We start from the raw sequence: 17,142 nt of genomic DNA, 5'->3' as shown, positions 1-17,142 counted from the left end.
CCAGAGCCACGGTGCTACCAGCAATGTCTTTGTTGTACAGACCCCTGCACAGCCCCTTCATCATAGGAGCTAATTGCACCTCATAAACTTTCTCCCATGATCTTCGTCCTTCCAAGAGGATGATGTTAATGGTATTTTGGAGGGGGAGAAGAAATTGAGGCAGAACAGTTCTGACTTGTTCAGAACTGCAGAAAACATCACAGTGCTGCTGGAAATAAAACATGCAAGTTTGCTTCTAGCCCTTGACAACAAGCACAAAGTCCCAGCACTGAACTAATTCTGCATGCAGCCAGGGAACGGGACAGTCAGGGAGCAGGCGGTGAGAAGCTGTGTGTGGGGGCTGATGTGACAACCATGCCTCAATGAAAGGACCCGTCAACGCAGGGCTGATGCTGCATCTTTTTATTTTATTTTTTATTTTGCTTCACTAAGCAAATGCAGAGCAAGTGATAGGAGGAGAGGGAAAGGTGGCTTGTAAACAAAACAAAACAAAAAACAGGAGGGAAGAGGCAGCTGCTGGAGTATAAGAGGAAAGTGAGCTGCTAACAAGAAAGAAGTTCATAGATGCCAAGCCCGCACTAATTCTTAATAAAATACAATACTGAAAATACGATTTGAGAGACTCCAAAATACAATATCTTAAGGGATCGGCAATAATACAAAACAAGGTTCATTATGTACAAACGAGTTCTGCTCTTGGTCTCTGTACAACGGTGGGAGTGGGAGGCATGGGGACATGCTCAGTGGAAGTGTTGGGGTGGAGGAGGGTGTGCTTGGACCCGGCAGTGGTTCTTTGTGCTGGGGTGGAGGCGGACGATGGGGAATGCAGTGGTATCTGGTGACCAGGCAGGTTCTGTGTGAACCTTGAGAAGAGCAGAGCTATGCTGCAGGCCGCCTTCTTCCTCAACCTGCTGGCCACACATGTATGGTTGCAGCTAGCTGTGTCCGAATTTGTCCTAAATGGCTTCAGGGGGCAAAACCAGTTTTCAAAAGGCAGAAAAGAGGGATGTGAGGGCCCTTCCCTCACTTCTCCCAGTCCTTGAGCAAGAGCCATCCCATCCTTCCTCTCCAGGGAGACCTCTCCGCTCCCAGCCTGGGGGAGAGGAGAGGCTGGGGCAGTGCACTGTGAGTCCGGGGTGCTTGAAGAGAAACAAGCCAAAGAGGAGCCTGCTATGAGACCTGGCAGAGTGCATGGCAGCTCCCACATACAAATACGGGGCAACCTGCCACATTCCAGGTCTCCGGCATGCGTGTCCCACACTGTTCTTCCATCAAATGGCAGCTGAGGGAACAGAGCAAGGAAACACCTGAGCCTTTCAGCAGGGCTTTTGCTGGGGAGGAAGAAGGGTCAGAAATGGGTGTCTCAGTGCTAAAGAGGATGGCACAGGCTTGAGATGAGGTCATTTTAGCACCAAACTTGGCAAGTCTGGCCTGAAGGGTGGTGTGGCAGGAGTTTGCTACCTTTGATGCCAGCATTTAAAAGGAAGAGGCCTAAAACAGACTCTGGTGACCCTGGCCAATTCCAACATGCAACTTATTTCCTGACAGACGTACATGTCACTAGAGAGGCCAGTATGTCCTCCGTGGCTTTCACAACACTACTGTGGACAAGGAGGATGTGAGGGGAATGGTGGCTATCTGACAGCCCTCTGGTGGGCTGCAGAGCTCTCCTTGATGGTTCCTAGAAAGACACCACTTGGCATGAAGCAGAATTAGGGATGGAGAGCAGGTTATAGGAGTGGGTTTTTCTCGCCCAGCCTCAAAGGGGAATGGAAAGTGAGGCCACTGGCCTGGTTAGCACTGCACTGTAGGGCCCAAGCTGGGAACAGAAAGGGAAAGATCATCCCTGCCAAAGCAAGGGTGCTGAGAGTGGAGGAAAGTGAGTTGTGGGGAAAATTGTTCTCTATTTCAGAGCTCTGGTTGCCCAGAAACTGCTGGCTAATTTTTATGGTGGTTTATCTGTCTGGGATCTGTCTCCCCCACTCCGTTTGTGTGCAGATCTTTGCAGATAGTTGGTGTGGAAGTTATGTAGGCATGTCCATCAAGAGAAAACTAGAGCAAGGAAGAACTAGGTTTTCTCTCAATGGAAGCAGAAGTATACTAACAGATGGAGGGGAAGGAATGAGCTCAAACTCTCCAGAGCCATCTCTTTAGCACCAGAATCACCCACTCCTAAGCCCCCCAGGCAGGACAGTAAATCCAGCACTCACTCTCTCTCCTTCAGGTGCATCTGATGTAGTCAAGAGGTACATGTCTGGAGGCTTTGAGGAGTGAGCTGAATAGTTTGAGGGCTTTCCCTGATCTCCCTCCACTTCAAGATGAGCCCACAGCCATAGGGTAGTGCTCATTTAAGCAGGAGGTAAGGCCAGGAGAAGAGGGCGTCTCAGGGCTTCACCAGACATTTATTGCTGGTTCTGGCAGTCCTGTGACTCCCCCCAGAGAGACCAGTACTAACAGAGGGGCACAGGGAAGGGGAGGAGCTGAACCCAAGGCCAGTTTAGGAGTGTCTGAATGCAGTGTCCTCTCCTGCCAAGTCCCCTCAGTTGCTTGGTGAGGAGGGAATCCTGTAATCAGACAGACGAGGCCTTGAGGTCCAGCAGCTGCTACAAGTATTCTGCTGTCTCACTGGAGCTTGCCTCCCTGAGGAAAAGAAAAGACAAGGGATCAGTCAAGGTTCATTGCAGCCTCCTATGCAAATTCGTCTCTCTGTATGCCCAGCTGGTTTGCTCTGACCAGGATGGAGCCCTTCCCCAGGGCACTGAATGACCAGCAAGCCTGGCATCCCCTGAATCACCCAGTCCTCCTCAGCTCTATGCCAGTGGGACACTGCTTTATGGAGTCCTTAACTTTTGCTCTAGAAAACAAACTTGGTCTTATGCTTCCTGCCAGCACTGGCCTTCTCAAGCCACTGCTTTTTAGCTAATTGACTGTCCCAGGCAACTCAGCTGTCCTTAGCTTGCAGCAGAAGGGACATGCCTGCTGTGCCCTCCCAGACACCATACTATGCTTTTAGGCTCGAAGGGTGGCCCCCACCTGCTTACCTCTCATGGAATTGCTCTTTGAGGTGGGCAAGAGTTGGGTCAGTTCGGTTCTGGTCGGGACCCTCCAGCTGGGATTTGCTCAGATACTTGGCTGTCTCATGAGTCCTGGCCAGATGAGGTGTTCCCTCCTCAGACTGCCCTTTTTCGGCATCCCACCCCTCAGGATGGTCCACGGTTAGGAAGGAGCTATAGCTCTCTTCTAAGGAGCCAGCACCCTCATCATAGAAAAGGAGGCTCCGTGACTGAACTGGAAAAAGGAGAGCATTGCTTAACAATGAGGACAAGGTCTCTTGCGATGGGTATGGATGACAGTGGTGGTTTCAGCACTTGCTCACCCAGCTATGGCCCTGTCCATGTGCAACTGTGCAGGAGGCCTGCTCTGCAGGATACCCGCCACTCCCCAGCTTCAAAGGCAAATGCCCCCCTGGACACACAGCCTCTTCAGAAGGCAATCAATCTGCCTCGGGACTTTTCCCTCATGTTCCTTCCTTTGACACTTGTCGTGTTTTCGGACAAGAGTTAGCAGAGAACAAGAGGCCAAATAAGATGCTGTTATCAGCATTTGTACCAGTGACAGGCCAGGAATCTCCCCTCACCAGAGCCCCAGCATATGGCACTAAGGGGAGAACACTATTCCTGAACCGGGAATGTCAAGAGAAGAGCTGGAAATGGTTTGACAGGGTGAAACAGAACAACTGTGTTAGACTCACTTTTACTAGTTGTGTAAATGTCTGGTGCTGGTGTTGCTTTCACTGTCTGTGATGCTGAAGAGAACTCAGGGAGACAGGGCATTAGGGATCCCAGGATCAGAACGAAGCAGAGTGCCAGCACCTAGACAGGAGATCAGCACAGAGTTAGTGTCACTAGCCATGAAGGAATACTCCCCCCGCAGCACACAAACATGAGGCTGTGTGACAGCATGTGGTCAGGCTGACAACTGGGTCACTGTGGTCCCCTAGGGAGGGAAAGGGCTTGCTCTGCTAATCTCTGCTGCAAATCTAAGAAGGGAAGTCAGAAGCTTCCTTGTGTTGTTTTATTTGAAGTATTTCTGGTTCAGTGGTAACAGCTTGCCCATCCAGTTGATAGGATAGTTGATGGTGGAAGGCACAGCTGGTGAACAAGTTGAGAAAGAGGAAGACTCAACAGAAGGGATGAGCTCTGTCTTGACAAAAGGGAATATGACCATTGGCTAAGCAGGAGCTGCAGTGGGCTGTAAGAAAACAAGCTCACTGGGAGAAATCTGGGAGGTACCACAGCACATAGCAAAGTGAAGCTACTGTCCACGAGAGGATGGAAATGACAGCAGAACCTGCAGCCACCTCATACCTGATAGCAAGGATGGAGAGTCCAAGGAAAGGGTTAAATTTGTGCTTGACATGAATGCATGCAGGACCAGGTGTTGGTGCCTTCTGCTGTCAGGCAGAGCAGTCAGAGCTACTGGGCAGTGATAAAAAGAAAGAGGCAGATGAAATCCCCCTCCAGTAGGTCTGCACCTGTCTGTAAAACCTGCCATAATAATAAAGCTTCTGAGTGAGATGCCAGGGCTCACTGTAAGGCACACTATAGAGTTTAGGGAACTACCAGTACAGAGCAAGAGGGGACACATGGGAAAAGACACAGAGCCTATTACTTGAATACTGATGTGCCATGGGTGGTACATAACTAGGTGCTGTCAGCTTAGTGCTCAGACTGAGCTCAAAGAGGTAATTTGTTAGTGATTTCTGCCACCTATGTATGAGCTAGTGAAGTCTGACCTGTGGGGACATCTAGCTGGACTGCTTTTCGGAACAGCCACTTATTTCAGAATAGCCATGCCTAAGTAACACATAGAAGCTGGTACATTAAGATAATTTTGACCACCAGTGGATTGCGGGAGATGTGGAAGGTCAAATAATAACACAGGGATACCCTAGTATGTAAAGAGGGATTGTCTAGACTCTTCATGGCTGGTTTTAAAGTAAGGAAATTAAAGCTGGACAGCATAGACACTGTCTAAGCACATCATATCAGGCACACAAGGCATTTAGAACCCTTATTCCACAAAAAACAGGGGAAAAAAAATTCTGAATAGATGCTGCTTAGAATTATCACAACCAAACACACAACATCCAGGAAGTGGAGCCAGCCCTGTGAAGCCTGTTCTTCTCTTCTAAAACAAAACAGGCTTTATGGGCTGGGAAAGAGCAGTATACTTAACATCTTGCTTTAACACAGCTTTCATCTGGGGCTTTGCAAACCAGCATTGTTTTTATGCTGTTTCGTTTCAGGTTAACTCTGACTGATGCTCTGATTCGGTTCCAGTTCAAATACTATAACACTTCATAACGATAACTCTTGGTTTGACTCTGAGTACTGTTAATCTCGCGCCTTTTGACCATCTCACCATTTTGACCTCTTAAAAAGCAAGGGAAACTAAGCCAGAGGAAAGGCGGATGCAAAATTAATCAAAAAACTATGTCCTCAGAGTGTAGTTATCAAATGGTTCACTGTCAAACTGGGAGGAAGTAGCAGATGGAGCAGCAGAGCCATCCATTATGGCTCTGGCAAGATTCAACATTTTTAAGCTTGACTTGGATGATGGACTGTATCAAATCTGCAGATGGGAGAGATGACAAGCAGACTGGCTTTTGGTCATGATTCAAATTCAGAATGATCTTGAACATGGGGAGAAGTGGTCCAAGAGAACAGCAGGCAGATCCATACAGACAAATGCTGAGACCCGCTGAGACCTGCGAAGTGGCAGGACTGATTAACAGAGAAAACATGTCAGAGATTACATGGCCAGGCATCTGTTCTACAGAAGAGGATCTGGTAGTTAAAATGGAGCACAAGGTGGGCACAAGTTGGTATTACCTTGCAAAGGGCAAATCTCAGCCTGGGCAGTGTTACCAGGCTTTCTGTCTGGCTCTGTATTGGCCTTCAGGTGGAACACTGAGTCCAGCTTTGAGCCCCATGCTTCCAAAATGATGCAGGGCAATCAGAGAAAGTCTGGACAAGAGCTCTGGGAACAAGCAGTGATCCAGTAACTCAGACTGAAGAAATTTTGGTGATTTAGCAGAGCAGACTGAAGGGAGTTGCTCAAAACCAATAGTTTTCAATATGTAAAATGCAGCTGCACAAAGGGAGGGTAAACTGATCTTGCTTACAGTGGGCAGAAGAAGCTGTAATGGGCTTAAGCTGTTGCAAGGAAGATTGAGATGAGACAGTGAGAGAGCCTTATCTGGGAAAGATAACAAAGCTCTGGAATGGTTTGCCTGAGGAGGCTGAGGACTGCTTATCACTGGAGGCCTTCAAGAGCCAGCTGGACAAATATCCAGCAGGAATGACACAGGGCTAAAGAAGAACAGTATTCTGCTCCACTCCCATCCCGCAAGGCATGATTCTACATGTCTGTCATGATAAGGAGTACTGTATTTGTAAATGGAAAATGGGAACTTGAGAGGAACTGGCCCAAGATAGAAAAGCAAATTACAAATTCTTGAAATGCTTCAAAGCTCGGAAGCCTGAGAAAGTTGGTGTGTGGGCCAGGATGCTGCGGAATGAAGGGAGCAGCAAGGAGAGATAAGACATTGATGGAAAGCTAAATTAGGCATTTTATCAGCCTGTAACACAGGGGATGTTCGAAAGGCACCTCTCCTGGACTTGCTCATTCCAAGTAGTAGTGATGAAGAATTGCTGGAACCAAAGGTGCTCTGATGAGCTGCTGTGTTAAGGAGCAATGAGTCACTGGGCCCAGCTAAGTCACACCCAAAAATGTGGAAAGAATTTGGGAATGAAACCACAGAGCAGCCAACAGAAAAGACGGTCAGTCATTAAAATCTGGTCTGACACAGGGGCAGCAAAGTGTAGCAAAAGTTTGAGCAGACTTTGAAAGGAGAAAGTGCTGGGAATTACAGAGCAGGGGCTCTGGAACCAAGGAAACTGACTGAACAAAGAGCGAAAAACAACCCCTCGGGTCACTGAGGGTGCTGAGAAAGTGGGGCAAGCACCTCACCATCTGTTTGTATTTCATGACTGTTAGCAGTATGGAAGTGATAACTAGATATAGATAACTAACTTTGACAAGCAGCTACTATGACAAACCTGCAAAGACATCACAGAGTTGAAGATTATATTTTTATCATGGACCAGAAACTCTCCTCCTGACAAAAACTGAGATGAAGAACGAGCAATTGATTTATTTATGACCACACACTGACATGACCCAAAGCTCCACAGTGAAGCCAATATTGCTTAACCATGATCCTCCACTATGGGAAATAAGAGATAAACGGGGATTACCAGAACCAACAGACAACCCTGAATCATTTTGGTTAATCAAGGGGCAAATGAAGAGAATTCCAGCTGGATTTAACAAAGCCTGATGTGCAGGCATAGCAAGAACAGATGCCATTTCTTGCTGATAAACACAAGGTAATGCCCACTGGGAGGAATACTTGAACTGTTTCCCCGCCTTGCTGAGTTAAACATCAAGCACTACCAACTCAGCAAAAGAAAACTCTACCCATTATGATGGAAGTTCACTGAAGATTTTTGCTGAATGGCAAATTACTAATGAAAAGCAAACAAAGTGCTGGTTTGCCCAAAGAACAGACAGTTAAAATGCAGGGATTATTCTAATGCTGTTGCATAAACAATGAACATTACCAACGTATGCATGACACATGGCCCAGTTCTGGTAACTCTAACAGAAAAGGAGAGAGCCGATGTCACCGGCAACAAAGCCAAGCAGCGAGGAAGAGGGCAGAGACAGGCAATCGACAAAGCTGTCTGGGGAAGCTTGGCCAATAATGAAGATGGAAATGAAGCTCATACCATTAGGCAGGTCCCAGTCTGCGTGGAAGCCATTTTGTAAGGTCTGGAGACTTTCCCAGCTACCAGAGCCTGCAGCTTCTGTAACTGCTGGAGCAGAGTCCTGGGATAGGAAACAACCCAAATCGAAAGTTGGTAAGGAGGTAACAGTCAGTAAGTGATGCAGAAACACCACTACCCTCTTCATATTTTATCCTGATTTTCCATTCTTATGAAAACAAGCATTTCCCCCTTGCTATGTCTTGCCCAAGTTTTCTGACCAAACAGGTTTGGGAACTAAGAAACAAAAAAGGGTGAGTTTGGGATATAAAGTGTGCAGGAACTGCAGGAGGAATGTCCCAAGGTGCCATTAGGTTGAGGTAACTCCCTCCATCTCACCAGTAGATCCACTACAACCTTCACTACAACTACCCACCATTATAAATGTGCAATTCATTTAAGATTCCTGGGTGCCTCAAAGCCCAACCAGTCATCTTCCAGGGAAATGAAGAGGCAGGCTATCATGAAAACCAAGCTCTGGGATGGAGGCTGGACTTGGTAGTCAGGCCAGACCTTGAGCACAGGCCTGGAGACACATGCTCTGCAGCTTGACCTCTGCCCCAAACCATATGGTGGAGAGAGAAATAAAAACCAGTTTTGATCCCCTCCAGCTTCTTCAGTTTTGGCAAACTCTGCAAAGGGATGTGGGCAAAGCCAAATCTTGAGTTCAGCAATTAGTTCATTCTCTGGCTGTCCTGGCTGGAACATGCACTAAGGTCTCTCTGCCCCATTTAACTGAACACGGGCATCGACACACATGAACACAGAACAGTGGTAGGTGTGTTCCTAAGAGCCACTGAACCCTTCACTGGGCTGGTGAAGAAACCTGGGATGATGGAGACTACAGAGCACACAGTTCCCAAGGGCAGCAAATGACTGAAATGCAGACTACTGAGTGTTTCCCCCTGGGAGCACTGACTGTTTTACACAAATATGTTTGAGCTTTTATAAAATGCCAGGTCCTGGAGCCAGGAGATTGCAGGAGAATCCCAGCTTTATCTCTTTCCAAATCCTCTTGTGCTCCTTGTACATGTGGAGAGAAGCACAGAGTGTCCTACTGGTAGTGCTCAAAAACCAAACCAAATTAGAAAGAACACAATGTGTATTTTGAAAAAAAAATAATAATAAAAAAAATCTCCTGGCTTTTAGGCCAGTCTCTTGAATTTGCAGGGTGAGGCTCATGCTTTTTCAGCAGCAGGGGCTGCCTGTGCTCGCAGAGAGGCTGGGCGGCAGGCTGTGCCCCATGCGTGAAGGCAGCTGGGCAGCCATGTTTCTGGCTGATGGGAGGCTGTGGCGACTCGCACACCTCAGCCAGACTGTGCCCCACAGTCCCTGCTCCCAGCACCAGTGGCTGTCCTGGAAGCTGGGACCACAGCACTCATGTCATGGATGGGAGGAAGGAGCGTGGCAGAGTCTCAAGGAGTACTCCATGACCTGTAGTGGCAGCAGAGGGGTAGGGTGGGGGACTGGCTCTCTGGCTGCAGTTCTCCAGTTCAAGCTGGGGGTGATAAAAATGGGGCTACAGAAATGAGCTTCCCCCTCTCCAGCCCTGCAGCTGACCCTGCCCTTGCTCACACCTATTGCACCCAGTAAGAGGGAACAGAGCTGGGCCCTCCTCCAAGCGCCTGCTGCCCATCCCCACTGCAGGGGTGGGAGTCTTCGTTATTTGCTTCCAAGGAAGCAAATTCCTCTGGTGACCAGTCAGACAGCTCTGTGCATTAAGAGCACAAGTGCTCACCAGACTCTAGCGTGAGGGAGCCAGGGGCCTGCTTTGGGGATGTGGGAGCAGCTTGCTTCTTTCAGGTGAGCAGCAGCAGCAGCAGATGGGAGACCCTTCAGGCTTGCTTTGCAAGGGGAAGAAGCAGAGCAAGGGCTGGGGTACCACATGCACTGGGAGTTGCCCTGGATTTGGTGGGAGTTGGGATCTCTGCTTTTACCAGAGGAATGAGCTTTCCCTGTATTCACCAAGTCTGTTCAGCGCTTTCTCAAGAGAAACCTGAAACAGCCACACTATGCCCAGGGCCTTGGATTCCTCCAAAGAGGCCAAGAATAGAAACAATGGGTCTGAGAGGCTGGTGTGAGAAGCCTCCCTTGATGCAGCTACCCTAGAAACAGCCAGAGGCCTGGAGGGCAATGAGGAGGGCAGTATGAGCCCAAAGGGCTGCAAGGAGAATGAGGATGAGATATAAGAAACTCCTTTCCTCCCTCCCTCTGCTTGCTGCCGTGCAGCCTGGCTGTCCCAACACAAACATTCCAGGCTCACTAACCAAACCCAGCTGCCTCACTGCTGCCATGGGCTGAAAACCAGCGCCTGTCCTGCCAGGAGCTGGGGGAGCCTGCTGTTCTCTTCTCACTCCCCTGGCATCCCTTCCTGTGCACCCCACCCTACTCACACCAGGTCAGGTCTAGCCCCTCTTACCTGTTTGCGTTTTCTAAGGTCTCCACTTTTTTCCAGAGTTCATTGTTTTCTGTTGTGTATGTCTCAACCCTGTGGTAATAAAACCCATAGCCAGTTAGTTACAAAGGCCAGACAGATGAAGAAAATGTAGTTCTTTCCTCTCTCGGGGTGTGGAGGCTCAGTGGTCTCATCCATCATCTGCAGATATGTTCCTGGAGGCAGATGTTCCTGACCTGTTTGGCTGCAGCCAGCCCCGATGGACCAGGGATAAGACTGCAGGTGGACAGTTAAGTGTGACAGTTCCCAGTTCGGCTTTCCTGAGGGCTGGGAAAGCCAGTAGCACCCAGTTACAGGCAGCTCAATTCAGGACAGACCCAAAGTTATGCAGGCACTTCTATCACTTCCAAACTCCCTTAAGGAGCATGGAAAAGGAACAAGGGGACAAATTCAAACCTCTCCCACTCAAGCTGAGAACGTGTCCTGGCTGTGCGCCTTGCGCATGAAAACCAGGCAGTTCTATGCAAATGCTGGGCCAGCTCCGACTGCAGGCACTTGAGGGCAGCAGAGGATCGGCAGGCTCCGTCCCTCCGCTTGGGAAGGGAAAGCGGTGAGGCTGCAGCTGGGACGGTGGAAGGGGGATGTCTCCAGGCGCGGAGGAAGGCAGGCCAGGGATACTGCGTGATCCTGCCGGAGGTTTCCAGCCCAGTCTCCGAACCTGGCGTTCCGTGTAAAAACTGGGCTTGCAGCAAAGGTGTCAAAGTGAATGGTCAAGGGCCCAAGTACAGGTTTTGACAAAGCAGCTCTTACAGAAAGCCAAGTTAACAAAAGACTTGTTGCATTAAGGAAAAAAAAAAAAATCAATGAATGCTGCTTTTGGTTCACATTTAAATCTGGCATTGTTTGAAAGCCATCTGTCACAGCAATGCACTAGCGTAACAAACCACTGAGTACATACAGGCACCACAGCCACAGCTGGGGAAGAGGCCCCAGCACAGAAAGCCCTGGACCTGTCACTTGAGCAAGGTCAGCCCCAGCTTGAAGGATCTGGGTGTCAATGTGGGACACTAGCTGGAGATGATGGGCTCTGATGCCCGGACACACACGTGCACGCCAAGGTGCTTTGTACAGAAGGGCATGAGAAGTTGAAGGTGCCTTGAGTCATCTGTACACTCAGAGAAGGTAAACAAATAATATCACGGAGAAAAGTTAATTAAATTTAGGTTTGGCGGTTGGGTTTTTTCCATTTTGCTGATCTCAGGTAGTGTTAATAACAGGGAATAAGATGATATTTAAACAGAAATGTGAATTTGCACCTGGATCCCAGCATTCTTTTTTGCCTGGGAATGCCCATTAGGGGCTGCTAGTACAAAAGGGATCACAGGATCAAGCCCTCAAGAGTTATTTTCTACCCTGTCAGTGTCATGTGATCTCACCTTAGGCTTATGCCTGCCATACATGCAGGACCTCAAGATCGCAAGGAGAAAAACAAAGCTCATGTAGGGAATGGTGGAAAGGGAGGGAGTGTGGGCAATAACAGTAGTGCCGAGCTTTTCTTGCTATCACATGCTTGTGTGCTCTCCCTCATGGGAAGAGAGGAGGAAAAGCTGTGGTCAGTGCTCTCAGAGGGCCAGCTGCTTATGGGACAGACAAAATAGAAGCAACTTCTAGTGGGGAAACATGACTCTTACCCAAAATCCCACCTTGTTAGCAGCCAAAAATGGCCTGTGTTCTGCAAGGGGCAAGCCAAACTAAGCAGTTGGAAACACAAGGTTTCTAGAGCAATATTCTGCAAGAGGATTTCTAGAAGGGTCGGGAGTAGGGACAGAATCCCAAACTGTAGGGCAGGATCCCAAACCAAACTTGTGCGCAGCCAGCCTTGCAAGGAATCATACTCTTAGAGCAATTCAGAGACAAAAGCACTAGAAAGGGGGGATGCATATGGACAGGACTCCTTTTCCAAAGGTAAGACTGAGAAGAAGAAACTTACTTTTTCTCAAGACACTCCACATATTCTTTCTTCTTCCTGCGGCTCTCCTGAGCAGAGATCTGTGAGGGGGGCAGCCATCAGAGAGGAGTCAGTGTCATAAGCCTCTAGGCATTTCTTTGTGGCTCCCTCATCTTCTCGATTCCCTGAGCACACAGCACCCTAAAGGTAAATGGGGAAGCTGCCTTCCAGTCAGCCATTCCTACTGGTCTCCAGGCCCAAACTGGGAGGGATGGGTGCTGTAGGTATGCAGCCTTCTTTGGCCTGTAGCCCACAACCATTTGTTGCAGTATGCCTGACCCCCTCGCTGCTGAGAGCATCTTCAGAGTTGCTTTGAACTCCTCTGACTCACATGGGGACGTGCTGTGGCCATCTGGGCAGATTCAGCCCCAGACCACTTCTGAGTCACCGGGTGACTAATTCAGGGTCTCATAATTTGTCCCACGGGAAGCTTTCTAATCAGTCTAAAGTCTCACAGCCTCTGCCTGGCTAATGGGCTCTGTGCATCACCTGTTCTGCACCGTGCAGTGGTGCTTGTTTCCCACAACAAGATCTGATCAGGCTGGTTTGTCTGATCTGTGATGCCTTAGCTTGTGGGCCCCATCTCAGGGCCACACACTCCCAGGAGCTGATCTGGAAGCCACACTCTCCAGACACAGATACATGCACAGCATGCATGCAGAGATGCTCCATGGCACATTTTCTGTGGGCTGGGAGGCTCATGCCAGTGCACCAAAGGCAGGATCCCACCTTTTATAAGCTGCACTGCACATAAGTTGACAGTAGCTATAGCAATGGTCAGCTGAGGATGCTCTGTAATCATGGAAACTGCATAGTTACGTTTTTTGTAGTCACCTTGTTCTTGATTTTCCTCCTGACCCTCTTCAGTGCTTTCTCCTCTGCTTTGGTGAGGGGCAGCTTGGTAGGAATGGGGTAGCCCTCAGCAATCAAGGTGCGTTTCTCCTCTTCAGTCAAGAGCAGCGGGCCAGAGGTCCCTTGTAACTTCTGAAACACACAGAGAGCAGCTATTAGCATCAGCAAGGAGTCCTGTCCCCAGTGGCCCTCCTTAAAGCCTTGCAGAGCAGCTAGGGGCTCAGAACAAATAGCTGCAGGGCAGTGCTCTTTCCTGCTCTCAGCCTGATCCTGGGGGCACATCTCAGCAGCTGCCTTCCTTATTTACTTCGGAGGGCATCTGCTCCTTCATGGTTAGGCTGGCTACACACTTGCATTGCAGGACCCTGCCAAAGAACTTTTGGGTGATGATTAAAATACAGTCTGGTTATGGGAAGTCTTAGTTACTCCTTTTTTCCATTAACCTCCTCAGAAAGTCCTCCAGTGCATAGGCCATTTCCCAAACTATGGGGTGAAAGACAGCACTTGTTAAAACAAGGTAGCTCCTGATAGGCATTGTGCAAGACTCATTGCACCTCTCCTCCCTCCTGTGAGCACCATGCTGTCCCCACACCCACACCCAAGGACATCCCATTGCCTTGCCAGAGCATTTCAGCTTGGAGACTTTAACAAGGCCAGGATCCCCCACATGAGCCTCAGAAAGCCTCCAGTCCCCTCTGAGCACCAAGAAGCCCTGTGTCCCAGTGATGTCCTGCTGCTTCCTTACATGTGGTGCTGTCAGGAGAGGTGAGGAGGAGATGGCAGTAGAAGAGCGAGCAGCAGGTCGCGCTGGGCTGGATGGAGGCAGGGATCGGGGGCTCTGAGATCCATCACTGTCACTGCCATGGCTGCTGGGTGGAGTTGGAGGCATTTGCACCAGGTCATCTACTGAGAAATAAGGAGATCAAGTCAATGGCTCTCGCGTCAGCTTGTTGGTACAGGCACAGGGCCCAACACAGAAAGGCATTGCCATAACACAGGACTGAAAGGAGAGGGTGTTGAGTCTCACAAGATTAAGTGGGTCTGATAACAAGGCTGGACTGAGCACTGCCCATGACAGAGATGAAGATGACCTCAAATGTGCTAAACTAGGAACTGCAGGAGTCAGAGAGCTTGCAGGGCCTTTGCCAAGACACTGAAGGTATTTATAAAGCAGTAAGGTACTCTGGTGTCAACCAAAATGGAGTATAAAACCTGTGATGTTTTGCTCCATAGCCTGTTCACAAGTATAGGAAGATCTCTAAGAGAAGAGCTCTTCCAAATGCACCGCAGGGCTCACACATTTGCCAGCACACTTGATCCAAAGGGGCTCTGATCACTTGGTTGCCAAGCACTTGAAAACTGTCCCCACTTTGTACTAGAGAGCCCTAGGGGCCTTAATGGAGGTGGGAATATGCCTAAGGAATGTCCCTCTGCAGCAGTGGGAGTTCTTATAGTGCTTTCATTTGTGCATCGGCAGATTTTCAGATGCTTGGGTTTCTTTCAAATTAAACTGGATCCTGAATTTCCTGACTTTCGGATGGTTGTTTTTGGATAACACTACAGTCCCTCAGAGGATTTTAAAGGCACTTTTGCATATTTCCAACTCTGAAGTAGCCTGTTTTGCCTAGGAGTCCCTGTCTGAACAATTCTGTGTGTGGCTGCTGGTCCAGACACTGATCACAGTTGGAAGAGTGCAGTACTCACTCCTCTGTCTGTAATCCAGTGCTACCTTGTATGCATGGCTCTGCTCTCAGGTGTTGTCTTTCCTCCCTGTGTATAGTAATGATCTATACTCGAGTTATATAATAGAGGGATGCAAGTCGACCAGCAAATTCTTTCTTCTTACCTGTAGGTACATTTAGAAACTGGTTCACCTCTTTGGGTTCAGCTTTGATCACAGGTGTTGGAGTAATTTCTACGGGAGTCTGTGGAAAAGAAGCAGAAAGAGCTCTTAGGTACTGCCACCTCCCCTGCCCAGAGGGCTCCCATGCATCCTGCTCATAGCTGCTGCTCCCCTGCTCTCTGTACTGCCTCATCTCACAGTTCTGCCCCAAAGCAGCCTCTCACCACACAGAACAGAAACCGAGACTACAAAGATAAGCTCCCTGTGTCACTGGGCACACAGAATTCAAATGTGTTTGCAGAGGAAGAAGCAGTGGCAGATAGATGTGCTGCCAAGTAGTGCACTGAGTACCTCCAAAAGGGAGATGATTTTTATCCTTGGTGATTCTTCCCTTGCTAGACCCAGACAGTGCAATCTAAACCAACCTCTACATTACCATGGGAAGTCTCTCTTTGATCTGCCTGCATTAGAAATGGGAGTATAGGGGTTGTACAGAAAAAGAACAAACCTCCTGTCCTGCTCACATGATTTTCACCAGGGCCATTGGGCAGCTGTTCCCAGTCGGAGGGGACTGAGAGTTAAATAAAGAGTAGATTTATTCCCATCTGGGCTTTGCAGACCCTCGGCTCCATGGTTCACTAGCCCCCAGCCCAACATAGGCTGGGGGAGTTTTTACACTAAACAGACACATTGCAAACTCCTCCAGACTGTAAACACAGCTGAGAGAGCACCATGGTATGGCTGCTGAGCACACACAGCAGAGGTTTGAGGGCACAGCAAGTTCAAGCTGTGTAAATAATGGAGGAAGCCTGTGCACAGTTTTGGCTGGAAGTACCCGTTTGTTTTGGATGGTCATTTAAATGGAAAGATGCTCAGCATGAGTGAAAAAAAGGAAGTGAATCCCAGAGATGCTCTACTGTTATCTACTGAGCTGCTACAAGATAGCCAAGGTCTGCATGAGATTAGTCAGACCTTCCCATCCAACATGGCTAGACTCAAGGCCAGCCGAACTGAGCCCTCAACTTAGATCCACGTACTAGTGGCATAAATGAGCCTCCTTCAGACAAACAGACTTCTTAAGAACTTAGATATGACCAAAAGACTTGGTGTCTTTTTTTCTCAGAAATAATAATTCCTGCTGCTTCATAGGAAAAAGCAAGCAGGACCTGGAGGGGGACCTCCGTTTCCAGTGTGCAGCTGAGAAAAGTGAGAGGACATATTATAAGACCAAGGCCATGAAAAAGACAGTGGCAGAGCAGGGGTCTATACTCAGGAATAGTGGGGTCACTGGCATTGCATTGATTAACACTGTTCTCTGAAAAATGAAAATGAGCCAAGAGTGGCTATAGAAATATTGGCAGATTGGAGGGGACAGGCCTCCAGCATGTGCAGGCTTAAAAGTCTTTGCGTGTTGTTCCAAGTGTGAGAAATGCAGTTGTGATTCATGCTGATAAGATGTTTAATGTTTACAGATATAACCAAATAAGGCACGGGCTCTGAAGAAAATGAAAAGATAGTTAAGTTTTATGTAAAAAGTTGTGGAACTTGTTTTGTACCATATGTACATGTGTATAGGAAAGGTGGGGGAGCGATGTGAAGGAGAAGGTGACCTTCTTCCGAGGCAGCTGCCATGGGGGGAGGAGGGGGGAGCCGGGTAGAAAAGACCCCTTAAGTAACAACCTGAAGGCTGCACACGAAGAAACTGACACTGAGGAAGAAGGAACTCTTCGACCACCAATCAGAAAAAGAGAAGAGCCCTAGTGACAACCGACCAGGGAGTCAGAGTGCAAGAAGGACTAGCCGAGGAGATAAAAGGAGTTGGTTAGAAACCTAAGGCGTGCCCATTGGTGAACATGGGCTCCTCTCGCACCCAGCACTGTTTTGTGCACCCAGTGCTGTTTTGTGCACCCAGCGCTGTTTTGTTTATGCTTTAATGAACACGAGTTAATAAATTGCATTAAACATTGCTGTTAATGAAGAAAAAGTGTGAGTAATTTATTTCACAAGAAACACACTTGTATTAATCCAGGATTGTAAAGCATCCTGTGCTAGAGAAAACCCTCCTTCCATTGTTTTCTTTAGAAGGATAACCTGTCTTATAGCTTCACTATAGGAATGAAGAACACAGTTCTAGCTAGCATCAGGTGTGCTG

General features: G+C 48.5%; 1 protein-coding gene across 1 annotated transcript in view; it reads right to left on the bottom strand.

The window, feature by feature from the left end:
• Positions 1-2,603: 2,603 nt before the first annotated feature.
• Positions 2,604-17,142, bottom strand: part of CREB3L1 (cAMP responsive element binding protein 3 like 1) — a gene marked incomplete at both ends in the record, with an annotated part of 44,765 nt that continues 30,226 nt past the window's right edge. Inside the window, 9 exons of the mRNA XM_080344534.1 lie at positions 2,604-2,640; positions 3,042-3,288; positions 3,752-3,872; positions 7,857-7,956; positions 10,312-10,380; positions 12,278-12,336; positions 13,130-13,279; positions 13,893-14,053; positions 14,994-15,072. Of these exons, the coding sequence (XP_080200660.1) occupies positions 2,604-2,640; positions 3,042-3,288; positions 3,752-3,872; positions 7,857-7,956; positions 10,312-10,380; positions 12,278-12,336; positions 13,130-13,279; positions 13,893-14,053; positions 14,994-15,072 (1,023 nt within the window). The remainder of the gene's footprint in view (positions 2,641-3,041; positions 3,289-3,751; positions 3,873-7,856; positions 7,957-10,311; positions 10,381-12,277; positions 12,337-13,129; positions 13,280-13,892; positions 14,054-14,993; positions 15,073-17,142) is intronic.

This window comes from Nesoenas mayeri, assembly GCF_963082525.1.
Source record: "Nesoenas mayeri genome assembly, chromosome: 5".
Taxonomy (NCBI): domain Eukaryota; kingdom Metazoa; phylum Chordata; class Aves; order Columbiformes; family Columbidae; genus Nesoenas; species Nesoenas mayeri.
The sequence above is the reverse complement of the archived record's forward strand: the minus strand, read 5'-3'. Positions and strand labels throughout refer to the sequence as shown.